General features: G+C 37.9%; 1 protein-coding gene across 2 annotated transcripts in view; it reads right to left on the reverse strand.

Moving 5' to 3' along the window:
* Hcs (holocarboxylase synthetase-like protein) overlaps positions 1–22,089 on the reverse strand; it is a 348,010-nt gene that overhangs the window by 12,767 nt on the left and 313,154 nt on the right. For both annotated transcript variants that reach the window (XM_076386483.1, XM_076386482.1), the window contains one exon: positions 10,479–10,692. In XM_076386483.1, coding sequence (XP_076242598.1) covers positions 10,479–10,692 — 214 coding nt within the window. The remainder of the gene's footprint in view (positions 1–10,478; positions 10,693–22,089) is intronic.

Below are 22,089 nucleotides of genomic sequence, written 5' to 3' on the forward strand. Positions count from 1 at the left end.
AAAAGAGTTTCCCCAACTCGCTTTTTAACAACGGGCAATTCCATATTTCATCCGTCCGAATGCATCGAAAGGTCTTCCATGGTAAGCGCGACGCAACCCTCGCGGCCTTCGGTCTCGGGTACGGATGGCTCCTTCGAACTAGGCAAGGCAATACCTGTGATCATAAACGGCCACATCTGCGAGACACTCGTTACGGTCTCCTATGCTAATCCGATATGCCTTTGCTTTTCCCCATGAATTTGCTTGTGACTTTTTCGACTCGAAGGAGAGACTACCACCTCCACTAAAAAAAGTAACCGAGGAAGATCCAACCTTGTTGGTGTCAGCTAGCAAATCAAATTCGAGTATTTTGACGAAGCTACACCCTGAGAAGTCGTGCTGGAGGGATGCGAGGGCACAAGGAAAGAAACTTCGGAAAAAATCGTTAGTATCGATCGTAATTTCGCCGCTGAAGTGTGTAACATCTTGTTTTTATTTACGGAATGCCGCAGAATGTTTCAAAGTAATCGGTTGTCGGTCATTAAAAGGTTAAGTGCTCGTTTAGTGAAGTGATCAGTGTTAGTGACCGCGAAGTATTGTAAATGCAAAGTGGTTTCTCGTGCTGTTGTACCTGCGATCAACGCTACCTGGGCATCATCCCTCAGTGATCGGGATTGGCACAGTGACCCAATGGAGCAAGTGTTCAGGCAGCAGGTGAATTCTTCTCCGAATGGGTGAGTTTTACCGATAGTAATTGCTCATATTACTATAGTCATATTATTAATCTCAATTCATTTAAACGTTTTTTGCTTTGGTCCGTCGTAATTAAAAAAATAAAAATCAATGTTTCCATACTTTTTACCGATTACAGCAACTAATACGTCCAATTTTTGTTCATTCATTGTGAAATAAATATTCTTGTAGAGTTTTCAATGTTTTAATACACAGTAAAATAACGTACAATCCGTAGGATCTACGAAAACATTGCTTTTTATTTTTTTTACTATGGTATTACTTTACTAAATCAGCATTTTAAAATTCTTTCTTCTCGTTTTTTATTTTTTACAACTTAGATAATTAATTTAAAAATTTGAAAAAATTCTATAATATATGTCTCAATAGTTAACGTGGTCTTAATTTTTTTCATAATTTTTCATCCAATACTTTAGGAGAAATTGAGCATTGACGTAAACATTTTGAGTTTCTTGTACAAGCCTCGAGCACGGTGAATAGCAGACGCTCCGCGTAGCTTGTGCCCTGTCGCTGGTCGGCCGAGCGCTCGCTATCCGCGCTTTCTGATTGGTCGATGTTTTTCGTTAATAACTCGTTAACAAAACTTCAGAGAACATTTTTGTAAAGGAAAAGGTTGTTTAGAATCACCTCAGGAATCTCCCCTTTTCGGCTCCGCCACCTTATGTGGGACACCCTGTATACGTGAATTCGGCCCTTCGAATCACTTCGGATAGCTTCGGAAAGACGAGAGAGACGGCAAATGTCATATCTTACTTTCGTGCTGTGCTGCCAGACTGAGGACGCAAATCTTGAGAATTACCCCCTCCACTACGCATACTAACGCACAGGCCGCGTATCCGTGAGCTCGGCACTTCGGGCTGCTTCGAACAGCTTCGGACAACTTCGAGCAGCTTCGAGAGGTCGAGAGAGAAGGTGGATCGTGATGCGAACTCTCTCATTCTTTGAAATGTTTAAATCCCAATCGCTAGCAAGCGGCAAGCGGCACGCACCCTGCGCGAGCTTTCCGATTGCCTGGATATTTTCAGTTTCCAACTTAGAAAAGTATTCTAATGAAAAAAAATTTCGAAAATTTTTTTCTGCAGAAAAACTCATTTTAAGATCCTCTGATTACGTTTTAACTAATAAAAAAGAGCTTTTTTTTAAAAACCGCATATGTTTATTAACCCAATTGCATTCAAACGACTGAATGAATTTCAATGAAACTTTATATCTAAATTTTATATTCACATCTCAAGATCTTATTAGATTTAGAGCAAAATCGATGCATGGATTATGATACTTACCTCTTATAATTATATTTATATTACACATATATTTTTTACTATTAGGTGGGAAGATAAAGATTTTCATTTGTAAAGTTAACGTAACGCGATTTAGTCTGGAAAACACTGCTTATTTAGAGCTAGGTTGGTTAGAGCTAGGACCGGGAAAAGAAATACTTTGAGTTGATTAGAGCTAGGGGCAGGAAAAGAGATGTTTCGAGTTGGATAGAACTAGGACCAGGAAAAGAAATACTTTGAGTTGGGTTACAGCTAGGGCCACGAAAGAATTCGAATTCGGTCGCGCGAGAATGTTTCCGTTAAGACCTTTTGGAACCGAACCGGAAATAAAATTGTGCTTATATCTATATATATATATATGTAGGCTCTAGTAACTACTGTCAAAAGTTACAGGGACGTAACACAACTCAAAGTATCTCTTTTCCCGGTCCTAGCTCTAACCAACTCGAAACATCTCTTTTCCTGGCCCTAGCTCTAACCAACCCGAAACATCTTTTTTCCTGGCCCTAGCTCTAACCAACTCGAAACATATCTTTCACTGGCCCTAGCTCTAACCCAACTCAAACTCCCTTTTGGCTACCTACCCTCGGCTTGCCACCATAATTTTCAAGCATATAACAATTTTTATCTTGAAAACGAGAAGAGAGCGACAATAATTTCATTTAGAAAAATTACTCCACGTCTGAAGATACACGATATAAAAAAGATTCAAAGAAATCGGTGAGGAGGCTCTTATTTTAAATAATTACCAATATAAATATTTTATATTGAAGGTTGTGACAACGTGCACGTTACTGGTCAAGAGTGGACTCTTACTCTAATACATTTGACGAATTTTCAGTATCAGAGTATTTATTTTGTGATAATCTTGAATTCTGAAGTGCAATTAATTCTGAATCAGAAAGGGTTAATTCGATAAGAGGGTTAATTCGATAATCCATGCATCGATTTTGCTCTAAATCTAATAAGACCTTGAGATATGAATATAAAATTTAGATATAAAGTTTCATTGAAATTCATTCAGTCGTTTGAATGCCATTGGGTTAATAAACATATGCGGTTTTTAAAAAAAAGCTCTTCTTTTTATTAGTTAAAACGTAATCAAGGGGTCTTAAAATGAGTTTTTCTGCAGAAAAAATTTTCGAAATTTTTTTTCATTAGAATACTTTTTTAAATTGGAAACTGAAAATATCCAGGCAATCGGAAAGCTCGCGCAAGGTGCGTGCCGCTTGCTAGCGATTGGGATTTAAACATTTCAAAGAATGAAAGAGTGCGCATCACGATCCACTTTCTCTCTCGACCTCCCGAAGCTGCCCGAAACTGTCCGAAGCTGTTCGAAGCTGTCCGAAGTGCCGAGCTCACGGATACGCGGCCGGTGCGTTAGTGTGCGTAGTGGAGGGGGTAATTCTCAAGATTTGCTTCCTCAGTCTGGCAGCACAGGCTCCCAGACACATGTTTCCGTCGCATTCCGAACGCGCCCGATCACACCCGATCCGGTCTGCGACCATAATCTAACACTTATGAAGCAAGCACTTTGAATCATGTTCACTTCACACGTTTGCAATATAAAAGTAGAGCTATAGTTTGTGTATAATACGTGTTTAGTGAGCACGTAAATTAATGCTCTTTTTCTGTATTGCGAACTATATTTCACTAGCACGCATGCGCGTCTCATGACTCCGCGTAAAAAGCGCATACGCATGAGCTCCTTTCTGCCAGAATTGTATAACATACGGCAGAGTCCGCACCATAATATAAACCTTTATATTTCGAAAACGAGAAAAGAGCAACAATTTTTTCTTCCATATTCTTAATTTAGTTATTCGCTTTCTATGTCAAGCCATCTAACTACACGTTTAATCTACACAGCATATATTATTGGAATGTTATTACATATTTTTACTACATATTTAGAAGATATTTAAACAGTATTATGTAGCAGTTATGATTATGTATTATTATGTATAGTGTACAATGAATTTATGAAAATTTACCTGATACTCTTATAATTTGATTTCCCTTATATTATAATATTGTAATATACGTGTAATAAAAAGATACGCCAATAGGTTAAATCAATAAAAATAACAGAAATTCAGTTATTTCCCTTCTCCGTTAAAGCTGACCTTACATACCTCAAAGTGAACGAGATGAATATTTCACTTATCTATGGAAATACTGAAATGAAATGTAACTGTTTGTCTACAATCTATGTATTACTCGCAAAAGTAAGTGAAGTCCCCCTAAAAAGACATTTAAAATGTCAAAACACCAAGCAGTTGACGTGTGGACTCTGCCCCCCCCCCCCCCCCCCCCCCAAAGTAGAAAGTCCCAAAACGCATGAAATTAGCAATAAGTATTCCTAAAAACATGCGTCCGTTTCATTTGGAAAATGTACTGAAATCAAAGGTAATTGACTTGTTTATACAAGATACTTTAATACTTGCAGAATACAAAGTAGGAGCGAGCAACACACTTCATTGTCAGCCAAGTAGATTCCTCCGTTACTAAAATGTTGAGGCTTTAAAATAGTTTTCAAGTGAAAAGTAATCACAGTTTTAAATTTTATGACTGCCTATTGGTGAGCTTACTTGAATATGAAACACTTGGTAGGCCATTTTGTAAGCAAATTCAGTTCTTATATATTATCGACTCCGATACCTTAACTCGTCCTTGCAATAATAATGACAACACAATCCCTCGCAATAGTAATAGTAACATATGTAATGGAGACAAAATTTGATTGCACTATTTAGTTGTTGTCAAAAATTGTGGTGTAACAGAAAACTTTACTGTTATCAGATACACGCTTGAAAGAATATACAATTTTAATTTTATTTTGTATCGTTCTTTTGTCACAGTGAACTCTATTGCCTGTTACTGTTATTGGTAGTTATTGTCCGAATAAAAATATTTTAAAAAGTGGAACTTTTCATTGCTAGTAGTAGGCATTTTACAAAAAGGCCCACTTGATATTTCATACTCAAGTAAGCTCACCAGTAAGCAGACATAGCTGCTGCCGCGTGTTGAGTTAGTATGCATGTATCTAAAGCTGTAAGCACTCTTTACTTTGAAACTGTTCCGAAACCTCGATATTTTAGTAACGGAGGAATCTATTCGGCTGACAATAAAGTATGCTGCTTGATTCTAGTTTGTATCTCGCGAGTTTTGGAACACCCTGTTTAGATAGGTTAATTATCTTTGATTTCTGTACTTTCTTCAAATCAAATGAACTCATGTTTTTGGGGGTATTTTTTGTAGGTTCAATGCTTTTATGGACCTTCTTTTGAAGGGGGTTGTTGTATTTCACTAGTTGTTATTAATACTAAGTGTCTTTTTATTTGTTTAAATAACAACATAAATGCGGTTTATCATATAATTGCAAAATAATATAATATAATTTAACTATTCTAATAAAAAACTTCTTCCTTCGTACGTTAAATGTCCAATTATTGAGTTTAAATCCTTATATTACCTTATATCCCCATGGTATACTGACGCTTGCAGGAATGAACTGCAGAAGGGGATCAGACCGAGTTGTCAATTTGTAACATATCAACAAACTCCACGAGTGGAAGTGAACTCTTTTGTAAACAAATTTGTATATACTGTAACGGCCCCTCCTACGCCTGTGCCATTGTCCTAAGATGATCCACCACTTCCTATGCCACGTATACAGGGTGTCCCACATAAGGTGGCGGAGCCGAAAAGGGGAGATTCCTGAGGTGATTCTAAACAACCTTTTCCTTTACAAAAATGTTCTCTGAAGTTTTGTTAACGAGTTATTAACGAAAAACATCGACCAATCAGAAAGCGCGGATAGCGAGCGCTCGGCCGACCAGCGACAGGGCACAAGCTACGCGGAGCGTCTGCTATTCACCGTGCTCGAGGCTTGTACAAGAAACTCAAAATGTTTACGTCAATGCTCAATTTCTCCTAAAGTATTGGATGAAAAATTATGAAAAAAATTAAGACCACGTTAACTATTGAGACATATATTATAGAATTTTTTCAAATTTTTAAATTAATTATCTAAGTTGTAAAAAATAAAAAACGAGAAGAAAGAATTTTAAAATGCTGATTTAGTAAAGTAATACCATAGTAAAAAAAATAAAAAGCAATGTTTTCGTAGATCCTACGGATTGTACGTTATTTTACTGTGTATTAAAACATTGAAAACTCTACAAGAATATTTATTTCACAATGAATGAACAAAAATTGGACGTATTAGTTGCTGTAATCGGTAAAAAGTATGGAAACATTGATTTTTATTTTTTTAATTACGACGGACCAAAGCAAAAAACGTTTAAATGAATTGAGATTAATAATATGACTATAGTAATATGAGCAATTACTATCGGTAAAACTCACCCATTCGGAGAAGAATTCACCTGCTGCCTGAACACTTGCTCCATTGGGTCACTGTGCCAATCCCGATCACTGAGGGATGATGCCCAGGTAGCGTTGATCGCAGGTACAACAGCACGAGAAACCACTTTGCATTTACAATACTTCGCGGTCACTAACACTGATCACTTCACTAAACGAGCACTTAACCTTTTAATGACCGACAACCGATTACTTTGAAACATTCTGCGGCATTCCGTAAATAAAAACAAGATGTTACACACTTCAGCGGCGAAATTACGATCGATACTAACGATTTTTTCCGAAGTTTCTTTCCTTGTGCCCTCGCATCCCTCCAGCACGACTTCTCAGGGTGTAGCTTCGTCAAAATACTCGAATTTGATTTGCTAGCTGACACCAACAAGGTTGGATCTTCCTCGGTTACTTTTTTTAGTGGAGGTGGTAGTCTCTCCTTCGAGTCGAAAAAGTCACAAGCAAATTCATGGGGAAAAGCAAAGGCATATCGGATTAGCATAGGAGACCGTAACGAGTGTCTCGCAGATGTGGCCGTTTATGATCACAGGTATTGCCTTGCCTAGTTCGAAGGAGCCATCCGTACCCGAGACCGAAGGCCGCGAGGGTTGCGTCGCGCTTACCATGGAAGACCTTTCGATGCATTCGGACGGATGAAATATGGAATTGCCCGTTGTTAAAAAGCGAGTTGGGGAAACTCTTTTGCCCTTAAACATTTGGTCAACGAATGTCTGGCAGAGACTAATTCGTCACTACATCGGGGGTTAAATACATCAATTGTATTCGAATCCCTTTAACTATTTCGATGTCTGCGTCTTGCGACCGAGCCTTGCTTTTTATTACGCTGCACATGTAGTGACCGTACATTTATTCTTATTGTTTGCCCTGCTATCTTTCAAAATATTTTTATGAAACAAAATCGAAAAAATAAACAGATATTCGTTGAAATATTCCGAAGGAAAAAAAGTATTGCCATTGTATTGAATTTAATTTCCAAGTGGTTTATAAAGAAGGTCCTGAGTTTACATGTACCTAAATGCATTTACGTGTATGTAAAAGATCCGTCAAATCTTTAATACATGGGTAAGCCTCCCCTATAGGTCGAAAAGGTTTACGAAAATTGGGGAAGAGAGAAACAAACATCGGATGATCACTGTGTGTGTGCCGTAATAAAATGCATGCAAGAATGAGAATACAATTGCCGTATTTTCTCCTCATCGACGAGTTTGTCTGTCTATCCGAGACATCCGTTGACCAAATGTTTAACGTTCAGAAGCTTTCCCCAACTGGCGATTTAACAACGGGCAATTCCATATTTCATCCGTCCGAATGCATTAAAAGGACTTCCATGGTAAACGCGACGCGACCCTTGCAGTCTCCAGTCTCGGGTATCGATGGCTCCTACGAACTTGCTGGGCAATACCTGTGATCATAAACGGCCACATCTGCGAGACACTCGTTACGGCCTTCGTTTTTCCCCATGAATTTCCTTGTGACTTTTTCGACCCGAAGAAGAGACTACCACCTCCACTAAAAAAAGTAACCGAAGAAGATCCAACCTCGTTGGTGTCAACTAACAAATCAAATTCGACTATTTCGACGAAGCTACACCCCGAGAAGTCGCGCTGGAGGGATACGAGGGCACGAGGAAAGAGACTTCGGAAAAAATCGTTAGTATCGATCGTAATTTCGTCGCTGAAGTGTGTAACATCTTGTTTTTATTTATGGAATCCCGCAGAAGGTTTCAAAATAGTCGATTGTCGTTTAAAAGGTCATTAAAAGGTCAAGTGCTCGGTTAGTGAAGTGATTATTGTTAGTGACCGCATAATGTTGTAAATGCAAGGTGTCTTTTTGTGGTCTTGGATACCTGCGATCAGCGCTACCTGGCCATCATCCCCCAATGATCGGGATCGGCACAACGACCTAATGGAGCAAGTGTTCAAGCAGCAGGTGAATTCCTCTCCGAATGGGTGAGTTTTACCGATAGTAATTACTCGTATTACTAGAGTCATATTATTAATCTCAATTTATTTAAACATGTTTTTCCTTGGTCCGTCATAACTAAAAAAATAAAAATCAATGTTTCCGTACTTTTTACCGATTACAGCAACTAATACTTCCAATTTTCGTTCATTCATTATGAAATGAGTATTATTGTACAGTTTTCAATGTTTTGATACACAGTAAAATAACGTACAATCCGTAGGAACTACAAAAACATTGCTTTTTATTTTTTTACTATAGCATTACTTTATTAAATCGGCATTTTGAAACTCTTTTTCCTCGTTTTTTATGTTTTACAACTTTGTTAATTATTTTAAAAATCTGGAAAAATTCTAAAATATTTGTCGCGATAGCTAACATGTTGCAGCATTTTTTGTTATAATTTTTCCACAAATAGTTTTAGCAAAATTGGTCAGTATCCTTTTTGTCTCTCGTTTTTTATGTTTTACAATTTTGTTAATTAATTTAAAAATCTGAGAAAATTCCACAACATTTGTTGCGATAGCTAAGGTGTTCCTAATTTTTTTCATAATTTTTTGTCCAATAGTTTATGAGAAATCTACACTAACATTGTCTTTTATTTTTCTACAACTTGGCTAATAATTTAAAAATCTGAAAAAATTCCACAATATGTGTCGCGATAGTTAGCGTGTCCCTAATTTTTTTCATAATTTTCCATCCAATACTTTAGGAGGAATTTGGCAATAACGTGTAAAAGTCTTCAGTTTCTTGTACAAGCCTCGAGCACGGTGAGTAGCAGACGCTCCGCGTAGCTTGTGACCTGTCGCTGGTCGGCCGAGCGCTCGCTATTCGTGCTCTCTGATTGGTCGATGTTTTTCGTTAATAACTCGTTAACAAAGCTTCAGAGAACATTTTTGCAAAGGAAAAGGGTGTTTAGAATCACCCCAGGAATCTCCCCTTTTCGGCTCCGCCACCTTATGTGGGACACCCTGTATACGGCTCGTATAGTAGAGTGTATAGTGGAGGGGGAATCATAGTGTGGCTCCATCTCGCATTCATTAGGCAGCCATATGTCTATGGATAATTTTATTTCTGTAAAGAAAACTGTAACGATAGATACCGACCAAGAAATCTCGTAAAGTCACGTGACTACCCTAAGCCCTTAACAGGCTCCGATGTCTTGATGCATGCGTGTGATAGTGTCGTCAGTGCGTGCGAAGAAGCACGCCATAGAATGTTGTCGAGATGATGTTCTGATGTTGTACGCATGTGTAGATTACAATTATTTTTTTGATGCTCCGTCGGATGAGAAGACAATTGCTTGCCTCTAGTAGCATTCCACGTTACCAGCTGCATTTTGTTACCGCTCTCTCTCGTCTACTTACGGGAGCTAGCGTAATGTATCTCCGGTCGTCGTCAGGTGTTTAGGAGATAGGATTTTGGGTCCTTGGCCATGTTAAAGAGTTGAAACTCGTCGTGAACTTTGACTTCTATTTCTTCAAACATTGATTAGCTCTGGGACTGTCGCGAGTTGTATCATAAGACGAGCTACGCCTAACGACGACAAGTGATTCCGCAAAGCAAACTCGTGGAGCTCTAAGCTGACTCGTTTTGTCGAGTTTTGTGGAATTCGTCAACTTCGCGAGAAATTACTCGGTTTAACAGGACTGTGCATCGGAGCACGTTCAACTTACGCGAATATAACAAAATATATAAACATGTTTTGTAACATATTTGAGCAACTACCATTTTAATACGCAAAAGTATTTTAATTTTTCTTTCAATATATTAAGCTAACACTAGTGTTCGAGTACTGGGATTTGTCCTGCTATTGTCTTTGGACAGCAATGTATTTGGATACTGAACGGGCTGTGAAAATATAAAAATGTGTGAACACTGCCTTAGTGTAGAATAATGCCCATATGTAATATAACCTTTGATTCTTATCGATTCGGCAGAACTAACGGATAGGTCACAAAACCGCATCGTCAAAACTAGTTATTATACTGAATTATTTGCAATACTATTAGAGATACTATTTTGTTGTTTATATCACAACTTCCAAGACTCATGAAGGAACTATCAAATATACAAATAGAAAAGATAAATTTAAAAACTTACGTGTGCATCCAATATGCATAATAAACGTCCAGGAAAGTATTTAAATCACCACTTTGTACGATATTCAACCATTTCTCAATTTCATTAAATACGATGGCAAAATATTGTTCAAATGATATTATTGGTAAACTTTTATTGTACATTTTATTAAACATCGTAATTATATCATTAATACAACACGTCGGTGTTTTATTGAACAGATTTACTCCAACACCTAAAAATTGACAGATGTAAGAAATAATTTATATTGCGTAAATATAATGTATGAATTTCCTGTGTCTAAACAAGATAAAATGTGTATACATCCACATGTCCATGTACAAATATTAACGTTAAAAGGACAAATTCAAAATGACAATCCAAAACGATTCCCATGTCTTAATTCGCAGACGCTCAAAAATTGTAATTACGGCACGTCGACAAATGTCGCGATGCGTGCGGATTCAGGTAGGTGCGAACAATGTAAGTTACACTGGTAAGTTTGACGGCGTAAACTAATTACAGTTTTTAAGTTTTTGTAGATTAGGAAATTGGAACAAAAAGAAGAAGGGTCAGAGAATCCGGGCATATCTTTTTCAAATTTTTTAACACTGGAAGCGGGGTCCAAATATTCAAAACAGAAATATTTTTATTTTTTGCTTTGTTTTCATAAAATCTTTTTCGGAAAACAAAAAAAGTTTATTCAGATACGTACAGGGTGTATAAAAATTACATATCATGAACACCATAGCGCGATTCTATACCTCTGCATCGATGGAGATTTGTATAAAATATTTCTCGCAAAACTGACCTTGACCAACATTTTAAGGTTTTCAAGACTTTTTTCAAAATTGTTTATCACTATTCTACTTAACGCAAGAAATAACACTGTAAAAAGAACTATATGTCGAAACTCAACCGTTCTTTCGAAAAACGATGTTAAAGTTTGGTTCATCTTACACTCACTTTACTATATTTTCATATTTTACATAAATAACATATTTTGACAAAGCAGCAGGAAATGACTCTTTAGCACGAGAAATATATAATAAATCAGTTTGAGATATCGAAAAAATGGAAAATATTCTAGGCTGTTATGATTTTCAGCGAAATGATCCACAGTTCAGTTTCCAAGAAGTAACATTACGTCACCTTATTAATTATCGGCAAGGAATTAGAGTGTAAAGAAGAACTAGTTATCGCTTTCGCTCATGCTTATTTGTTAATAGCTTTACATGGAATAGTTCCTTTAGTAAGAATCAATCGTATGTTAGTGCAACAAATAGTTCGTGATGAAAGCTTATCGCTTAACACGCACAACTGATCGCGTTCATCGCGAAATGTGATGATTTCGGCTTACAGAAATCGCACGCTATGCTTTATAATCGAAATATTTAATCAGAGACACTTCACCATCAACGTATAGACAGAGATGATTAGAAGTCACAATATTTGGAAATTAAATTAATCAGTATAACATATCTGCAATTTCTGCAGGATTTTCCTATGATTGAAAATCGTCAAATTATAACGTGACCCAAAAGTCAGTCCAGTTACTTTATGCATAATCGTGTTCTATCTCGAGCTCTATGACTAGAACGCAGGGCTACCTTACACTTGTAGTCTTCTCGTTTGAGATTTGACGTTACTCGTCTTCTTTTTTTGCGAAGGAGTAAGCTATGATAGCTATATTGAAACAAAAAAATAAACAAATATGGGGTAAAAATGTGAGAAAAAATTATTTTGCTAAAAGATCATTTTTCGTATTTTATGTTCCTCCACGATTCTTCTGTCTCCTGTTCCTTCGACGAACTCACAAAATAGCACTGTTTTAATTGAGTAGCTCCAAAAATCGGGCTTGTCCACCAGCTTGGATATGGTCAGCGTTTTGTTCGAGGTAATTTCTCAGCCTTGTTTCAAAATTACGAGTTGGGATGCGTTGGAAGGGTGTAATATGAAGTAGGACTCAGGGACGGACCGTCGAATAACGTTATTGCGCAGTAAGAATAAAGATTTCTTAGGTGCAGTGTCTAGGGTTGCGGGGATGTATACGAGAAAAAGGAGGAGATTTCAGACGCCGAAGGCCAGCTTCTCGACTCCAAGGGGGAGGTGGAGGAGATCTTAGGCACCGAAGGCAAACTTTGCGTCTCTGAACGGTCGAGGGAGAGAAGATCTCAGGCGCCGAAGGCCAGCTTCGCGTCCCTAAGAGGGAGCTGGAGAGGAGACGATTAGCATCAGGCGAATAAAAGGAAGAGGGGAACAGGAAGGTTGAGCGCCGGAGACGGACTTTGTGTCTTCTAATGGAGGTGCGACTGGGGGAGGCAACCGAAGACAGTTGACCAAAGATCGCAATATAAGAGTAAGCAACGAGATAGCCTGAAAGCGAAAGTAAGGTATAGACGATCTGCTATAAACGACAGTCGGCGAACCACTGAGGGTCTCGTGTGGTAAGGTCCTACTTATATGGAGATTTTGGTATGCGTGTAATGTACAATGTAAAGAATTTAGTGTGTCTGATATCTAAGAAGTTTGCTATATGTGAAATGTAGACAATTTAATGTGTGTGGAATCTAAGAAATTTAGTACGGTCGGAATCTAAGGAATTCGATGGTGTTGAGGATTTTGTGAGTTGTGGAATTTCTGGAATGTTGGGACGAAATGTGGTTTGTGGTGTGAAATTGGCGGGACGTTACAGTTGATATAGATTGAAGATACTGGAATGTCTCTGCAATTCTGAATTTTAATTGCTACACATTTCTAATTTTGGTGACTGATCGATGAACTTGTTCTTTCACTATTCTTCAACGAAAAAAGTCCAGTGGTGCAAAATGTGGCGACTAAGCAGGTCACAAGTGTGGAGCAGATCTGCGTTTTATTCATCGAGTAACAAACATTTTATCCAAAAATTAACGGATTGGTTGGCTCTAATGAGAAGTAAATGGAGCGACGCCCGTAACGTAGCATAATTAGATGTAGTTAATTTAAGAAACGAGTCCATAGAAATCACAGATATGCTGCACTTGTTAATAGTGGCAACTGACTGTGTTATCGCCAATAGTTAAGTAAAACTTTAATATCGTTGTTCAGGATAATTATATATTTTTTAAGGTAAACTGAAATTCTTTGATGCTTTGTCAAAGCATGTTATTTATATAAAATATGAAAACATTACTATAAAAGATAAATCAAACTTCAACATCGTTTTGTTTTTGCAACATTCTTCCTTGCGATGAGTAAAATACGGATCAATCATAACAAATTTTGATTTTCAAAATCTTAAAAAAGGCAGTCAAAGTCAATTTTGCGAGCAGTTTTTTTTACAAATCTCCATTGATCCAGAGGTATAAAAGTACGCAATAGTGGTTGTGACATATAATTTTTGTACACTCCGTACATCCTTTAAGATTAACATAAAAAGAGTGTTTTTTATACCTTTAATGGTTTCAGAGAAATAAATTCAAACATGAAAGCAGTTATTATAAAAATGGAAAAAAATTGTAAACCTTGGAGGCTTGTATTTCTTAAATAATTTCGAAATTATTGAAGTGATGACTTAACTCGCTCATAATTCTACATGAAGTATAGTATATTTCAATATTACCAAAATCCTTCACATCGAGTTATAAAAGAGATCGAGTTGACGTGGTATGTCCACTTCTATCAAATAAGTAGGAAACAAATATTTATTCATTAAAAGTATATTAAAGACATTAGAAATCTGCTGATTTTAGAAGAGTTGAACTGCATAATTAAAATATAACATTATTCAAAATAAAATACCGGTATGTCCGTTTCAACGTTAAATAAACGGCGTTGTCAAACCGTGGATTTCTATATTAGTGGCACTAGCTCGAAAGCCTAATAACTATATTTCTAGCAAAATGGGTACAAACTTATTTGAAATAGCCTATATATTCTGTATGTAGTTGTGACAGAATAGGTGCTCCTTCGTATACACTGTGACGTGGCACCAATGCTAGTCACAAAGCCGAACCATTCCTGGGATAAGAGCAGCCTTTAGTGCACACCGTCAGGAGTTTAACGCGTACTAACACCTATTTTACGCATAAGCGACCTCGGTAATCTCGGCGGCCTAGGCGAAGGCATTGGCAGGGACAGCGAACAACATCGGAGCCATCACAGCGGTCTTTTGCGGCGGATCTTCGGAAGTCGAAAGGGAGCGGCCGGCGTACCAGCTGCTCCAGGTTCACTCTGCCTGGGAGGGGGACATGCCCCCATCGGGAAGTGCGCAATTGCGCCGGCGCGAGGGGGCACCAGATGTGTTCTAACGAGTTCCCGGTGTCCCCTCTTAATGCGTCAGAGAGACCACCGTGAGGGTTTTAGTTGGTAGATCCGTCTCAATTTGGGGCGGGAGTCCGACACTGCCCCGGGTTCCCCTCAAGGACCCAGGGTGTCCATGAGGATTTCCCCAACGTAAAAAAAAAAAGATTCACTCTGCCTGACGAGTGACATGGTGCCTATGGAAGTGGAGGCTGTCGTAGTCCATCGAGCAGACATCCGAAGGGCAAAGCGATTCCCGAGAAGACGCCGAAGGGAGGGCTGCACCACGGATACACGAGGACGCACCGATCGATGGGAACCAGCCGACGCCATGCGAGGTTGGTCACCCCACTCCGCTTTTCAGGAGAGAGGTTCTCCGCGGGGAGGTATAGGGACGCTGCTATGAGAGCCATCTTATGGACAGACCATGGCAGAAAGGACCGGAAGTACGGCGTCTATTACTACGCCTCGGATCAGCGCCGCAAGACGAGTCCCAGGGGGACTCCATGGGTCCCTGTCAATTATCAATGGCAAATCGAACAGCGCCGTTAATTATTGGTCGCGACATCCCGGGACACGAGTGAGGGAAGTGTCGCGTGCCAAGATCCTGCCCCACGCAGCGATTTCGGCCTTCTTCTTGTTTGGAACGTCGAAGTGGAGAGCAAGCGGCGAATCCAGATCCGAACGCAAGATTACGGGAGAGCCGACTCCTGGTGGCCGCATAGGCCGTGTGGCGGGAAGAAAGTCTTCGCGAGCGAATTTGTCTGTGCCAGCGGGCTCGGACGAACGATTGTCGCGTGCGGAAATATCTTTGGCTTGCTGGTTTCGAGCCATCGTAACCGCAGCCGCACGGACGGTTGTCTCACGTGTGCCGAAACGTGCGTTTCAGCCTCGTCCGAAAACCATTGTTACGCGATCGTCTAAGCGAGAAGCGGACATTTCCCCATAACCACGTGTCGTAGGACATCGTGTGTAAGAAACTATAACAAAACCTATATGTTTCTTGTTGAAATACATCTCCTATTTTATTAGAAAGCCGTATTTTAACTGGAGTTCTCGCCGTAAGAACCCGAAGTCCTAGATACGTTCCTCACCCCGCGTCTGAAAGAACCTCGCCCCTCTCCGCGCTAAGAGCTACCTGGAACCGAGATTCGGAAAACGCCAGGCGCATTCCACGCCGGTATCGCAAGATACATCAAGTAAAAATCAAGGCGTGGGACGCGTAGTGGCCTCATTTTAGACGCTCGTCCTAGACTGAATACGGCTCGGCGGGACGATTACGTAGCAACATATTTCTGATGCAGTTGATAATGATGACCAGACTGCAGATGTTTATGCAAATGCATATTTTTATCGAAAATAGATAAAAAAGTGGGACCTAAACAGAAACTTGTTTTGTCATTAGAGGATTTTAAAAATATAATTTTTATTTTGCATATTTTGCATATTGCATATGTTTTGCGGAATTGCATATTTCTTACATAAACGCATAAATTTTGCATAAATACATATTCGACTATTTAATGCTACACCAGAATAAATAAGATAGATGTGCCTAAAGGATTGAGTAGCTACGATCCACAACATGTTGTAATTTCGATGTGGTAAATACTGCATTGACAAAACAAAGACGATGATATGATGTGTACACAGACGGAGTCACGCCGCAGCTAATCTCTATTGTTCAAGTAAATCAGTAGCTATAATGATTTCGTATGTACATAGTGCCAAACGTACATAGTGCCTATTAGTAGTGAAGTATTTGCATCAAAACTTAGAGATGCCTCAATCAAAAAACAGCAAGTGTGTAATGCTGGCTAAGTGAATTACATCTGTGCAAGATAATTATATTGTTGCAGAGGGGAAACAATATATTGTAAAGCATGCGACAAGGAGATTCGCTGCGATAGAAAATCTCAGCTAAGACAACACGTACGTACTGCTCTGCATAAAAGAAATTTTGAAGAGAATATCAGAATGATTTCCGCTACTACAAACAATAATCCACAAAATGAAGCAAGTTCGTCGAGGAAAAATAACTTTTACACCGATATGTGTCAAGCTATAATATGCCTTGGCGGTGTTTTAATAATAAATTGTGGAGGGATTTCTTAAAAAAATACACCGGGCATGATATTCCAGACCAATCCACATTGCGAAAGAATTATTTGGAAAACTGCTACAATTTGGTTCTCCAAAATATTCGAGAGAATATTAGCGATAACAATGTTTGGATACCCGTAAACGAAACTACGGATGCAACTGGTCGTTACATTGCAAATTTAATTATTGGGAAGCTTTGCGAAAATGAGAAAACGCAACCCCTATTTATTAGCGTGTAAGCAATTAACAGAAACAAATTATGCAACTATTGCTCGACTTGTGAATTCAATAATGAGAGTATGATGGCCAAGTGGAGGCGAAGATAAAGCACTATTACTCGTCACAGATACAACGACGTATATGTTGAAAGGTGGGAAGTATTTGAAAATATTTTATCTAAATTCGTTAGATAAACCGAATTGCTGAGGAAGTGCGACTGCAATTCCCTGCTGTTAATAAATTAATATCTACTGTTAAAGAAGTATTTTTAGAAGCTCCACTACGTGTCGAAATTTATAAAAATAAATTACAAGATATGCCATTGCCACCAGAACCTGTAATAACAAGATGGAGAACCTGGTTGGAAGTAGCGTTTTTTTATGCAACGCATTTAGAAGGAATAAAAGACGTCATAGAATAGTATGATGAAAAGGAGGCTTGGTCAATTAAATCGGCGTGTTATTTTGAGGTTGTAAGAAAAAAGACACGGGGCATTTCTCCTTTAGAACACTTATATCTATTTATATGAGTAAAATATAAGAAATACAACTTTGAAATTCTTTGGTCATTATGAACATGCGTCTCACTGAACCCGCAACATCTGCCATATTCTTGTAACATCTCCTTCTTTCTCCTTTACTTCTTTCACGCTCACACGCACACCACTACCACCATCAGGTAAAACATTACCATTATTCTCAACACGGCGAAAGAAGCATTATGATGTAAGTATTTACAACAAGATTTAATACTTATTCAGAGCCCTTTCCACATTTTACCTGAGGCCATGAAGAAATTGGAAACAATAGGAATCTCTAACGGAATCTATAGATTTGGTAACTACAGTTATAGAAAATTTAAAAATTATACCCGGTGATTATGGAGAAAAGGTTACACATAAAATGGAATCTGTATTAAAACGAAATGTACACTTTAATGTATTATTAAAAATAAGCAAGATTTTGAAGGGTGAACACGTTGAAGGACCACGAGAGGTTCTGGGACATCATTGGGGTAAATTTAAATATGCCCCTGTAACATCATGTGATGTATAACGCTCTTTTTTGGCGTATAAATTAATTTTAACGGACAAGAGGCATCAATTTACAATCGAAAATATAGAAAAAACTATTGTTGTATATTGTAATTTAAATTATAATAAATAAAACAATAAAATAGTTACTATTTTACAGATCATACATTCCCTATACATATATTTAGCATATACCTTGCACACATATTTTGCATATTTCGACATATCATAACTGAATGAATATCCGCAGTCTAATGATGACATAATTTAATTAAAAAGTATTTGACAAATTATTTAAATAAGTATTTGATCAGATAAACAATGAAATAAAAAATTATTTCATTCGACAGTCACATAACTGAATAATTTAACACTAGATTGCCTAAGCAAGTCATTTTGACTGCTTTTGAATTTCAATTAAGAAAATAATGATTTAAATAATGACACAGCTTCTTATAATTTTGTGACTTTTTCTACAACATATAAATGGGTTAATTAATCACTGTTCTTGCCCCCCCCCCCCCCCCCCCTGTCCTTCACTTCCGGAATATATATGTGTTATACCTATATTGCCGAAAAGCAGTCATTTTGACTGCTTGGAAAAGACCAGTTCGATAACATACAAGTTCATGATAAATTGTCGATTTCGACATATTCTTGATAAGTTGCAGTTGTTCAATAACTAAAGTTATTGTTATTGTTATTGTTATTCGTACTTGTTATTCGAATCTTTATGCCAGGCCTGGCCACGCGCTCTGTTCCCTTTGAACGCGCTGTAACGTCATTCAGATGGGAAGGAGGATCTCTGAGTGTGAAATACATTTTTTTTATTGTTAATACTTATTAATAACTTGTTATATGACTGTAAGTGATATAAAATATATTAAAAATTACTGTTAAACAAATTTCTTTGCGCATTAGTTATTTTTTCACAATGCAGTCAATTTGACTGCTTTCAGGCAATATAGGTATATACTAAGCTCCCGTCTTTCTAGTGTTAAAGAAAAGTAATTTGTCTAACCTAATAAAGTGACATAATTATTTTAAATAACACGTAGCTAAACAAGATATAATTTTAATTATCGTATTTGAAATAGATTATTTTGATAATGCTCAAGCTTGTTTTCTGGATCAAAGATCGTAGAATTCCACCGCAACTGTGTGAGATGAGTGACACGTCTTTAATTTTTGTCAATTACGCAGAATGAGCAGAGTATAGTACTTACGGGAGAAGAAGGCAAAAGAATGCGGGGGTCTGATTGGCATGCTGATCCTCACTCCAGTTCAGGAGATCTACACATCAATCTGCCGTCATATGTATTGTTCATATTGCTGAAACAAGTGACGAAGATTGACAATGGATCGTATCCGTCTATATATAATGATGGTCAGAGGCAGGGTTACATGGACCCTGTGCTGCCAGACTGAGGACGCAAATCTTGAGAATTACCACCTACACTACGCATATTAACGCACGGGCCGCGTATCCGTGAGCTCGGCACTTCGGACAGCTTCGAACAGCTTCGGACAACTTCGGGCAGCTTCGAGAGGTCGAGAGAGAAGGTGGATCGTGATGCGCACTGTCTCATTCTATGAAATGTTTAAATCCCAATCGCTAGCAAGCGGCAAGCGGCACGCACCTTGCGCGAGCTCATCTGATTGCCCAGATATTTTGTTTCCAACTTAGAAAAGTATTGTAATGAGAAAAATTTCGAAAATTTTTTTCTGCGGAAAAACTCATTTTAAAACCCCCTGATTACGTTTTAACTAATAAAAAAAGAGCTTTTTTAAAAAACAGCATATGTTTATTAACCCAATTGCATTCAAACGACTGAATGAATTTCAATGAAACTTTATATCTAAATTTTATATTCATATCTCAAGATCTTATTAGATTTAGAGCAAAATCGATGCATGGATTATCGAATTAACCCTCTTATCGAATTAACCCTTTCTGATTCAGAATTGATTGCACTTCAGAATTCAAGATTATCACTAAATAAATACTGAAAATTCGTCAAATGTATTAAAATAAGAGTCCATTCTTGACCAGTAACGTGCACTTTGTCACAATCTTCAATATAATATATTTATATTGGTAATTATTTAGAATAAGGACCTTCTCACCGATTTCTTTGAAACTTTTTTATATCATGTATCTTGATACGTGGATTAATTTTTCTAAATGAAATAATTGTCGCTCTCTTTTTATTTTCGAAATAAAAATTTTTATATGCTTGAAAATTATGATGGCAGGCCGAGGGTAGGTAGCAAAAAGGGGATTTGAGTTAGATTATAGCTAGGGCCAGTAAAAGAGATGTTTCGAGTTGGTTAGAGCTAGGGCCAGAAAAAGAGATGTTTCGAGTTGGTTAGAGCTAGGGCCAGGAAAAGAGATGTTTCGAGTTGGTTAGAGCTCTAACCCAACTCAAACCTCCTTTTTGCTACCTACCCTCGGCCTGCTACCATAATTTTCAAAATTTTTCAAAATGTTTATCTCGAAAACGAAAAGAGAGCGATAATTATTTCATTTAGAAAAATTAATCCACGTATCAAGATACATGATATAAAAAAATTTCAAAAAACTTGGTAAGAAGGTCCTTATTCTAAATAATTACCTTTATATTAACCAAAGGAACATTAAGTCACACGAAAAAAAGCTTGATATATAAAAACGTTTACATGAGTACAATGATACTATAAAAAAATGACAAAGAAAAGCAGTAAATATATGCATTTCGAATGTCATGACCCACAGGTCGTTACACTAATCTATTCGAAAAGTACGATGCTGCGCGCATCGCGATCGCGTTTCTTTCGTTTCACGTGGTAAAGCACCCAGTGGGGTGATCGCGCTACGTGACAGTTAACGGTTAGATCAGATCGATGGCTAATCGTTGCGTGTTTTGTGATTCGTGACATTTGTTGTGTGTTGTATCAGGTAAGTAAAACTTTTTACACAGCTAATTTTGTAGTTTCCCTTTAATTCCCCCTTTCCGCGAATTAGAGCTTATTTTTCTTGCTTGTGTATATAGCTTGTATATTTTTACTATTTCATTCTTTTTGCGGTGAGATGGATACGTTCGAGAAACCTAGTGGAAGCAATTCACGTGTTTTCCGTGGTTTGTCGACCGTTAAAAGACTTACGGAATCTGCGAGACGTAAATACTTTTTGTCGAAAAAAAGTTCGCGAGTACGTATCGATGTTAAGGACTCGAGAAAAAAGACTTTTATGCCTCAATGGCTTGATATCGAAGATTTCAAGCCTTGGATGCATAAAGTCCTCGAGGATCCTTTTTCGTGTTTTTGTTCGGTTTGCAATAAATCATTTGCTTGCGGTATATCGCAAATTAGACGTCATGCCGATTCTAAATGGCACATCAAAAACTGTAAAAAGAATGGAATATACAGTATGTCCCACGAAATACTGGACAGTCGATTATTTGCTAACCTATTAAAGATCCGAAAAAAGTTTTTATATGAAATTGAATGGCAAGAGGGGGCTGATTTATTGGCCGTAACAATTTTTTTTTATCATTATTGTTTACAGAGATATGAAAGTTAAGTTTGGTTTTTTAAATGGGATTAAATATATTTTTTTTGATCAATAGATAGTACGTTTCAAGACGAATTCCGCAAACATTAATGTATACACCTTTTTTCAAATAGTTTTTAAGATATTACGCGTAAAAGTTTACTGATTTTCGGTGGAAGAAAATCTGCGAGACCAGGAAGCACAGTAGGGAGTCTCGACTCTCGACCACACTTAAGATGCTACGGGTTAACGCGTTCGACGCGCGACAGGGTAGATCTATCGAGTTGAGCCCGTTTCCCCGGAGAAGTATTGACCCGGCGGTGCTGCCGCGCGCTAGCATACAATCGGACAAAACTTTTTCAACCATTTTTTTACCCCCGCACGCAACGTGTTAAACCGTGCCTCTTGAAACTGATACGAAGAAACTGTGGTAGGAACGGCAGGCCTAAATCTTCCACCGAAAA

The sequence above is a fragment of the Calliopsis andreniformis genome, chromosome 10 (genome assembly GCF_051401765.1).
Source record: "Calliopsis andreniformis isolate RMS-2024a chromosome 10, iyCalAndr_principal, whole genome shotgun sequence".
NCBI classification, from domain to species: domain Eukaryota; kingdom Metazoa; phylum Arthropoda; class Insecta; order Hymenoptera; family Andrenidae; genus Calliopsis; species Calliopsis andreniformis.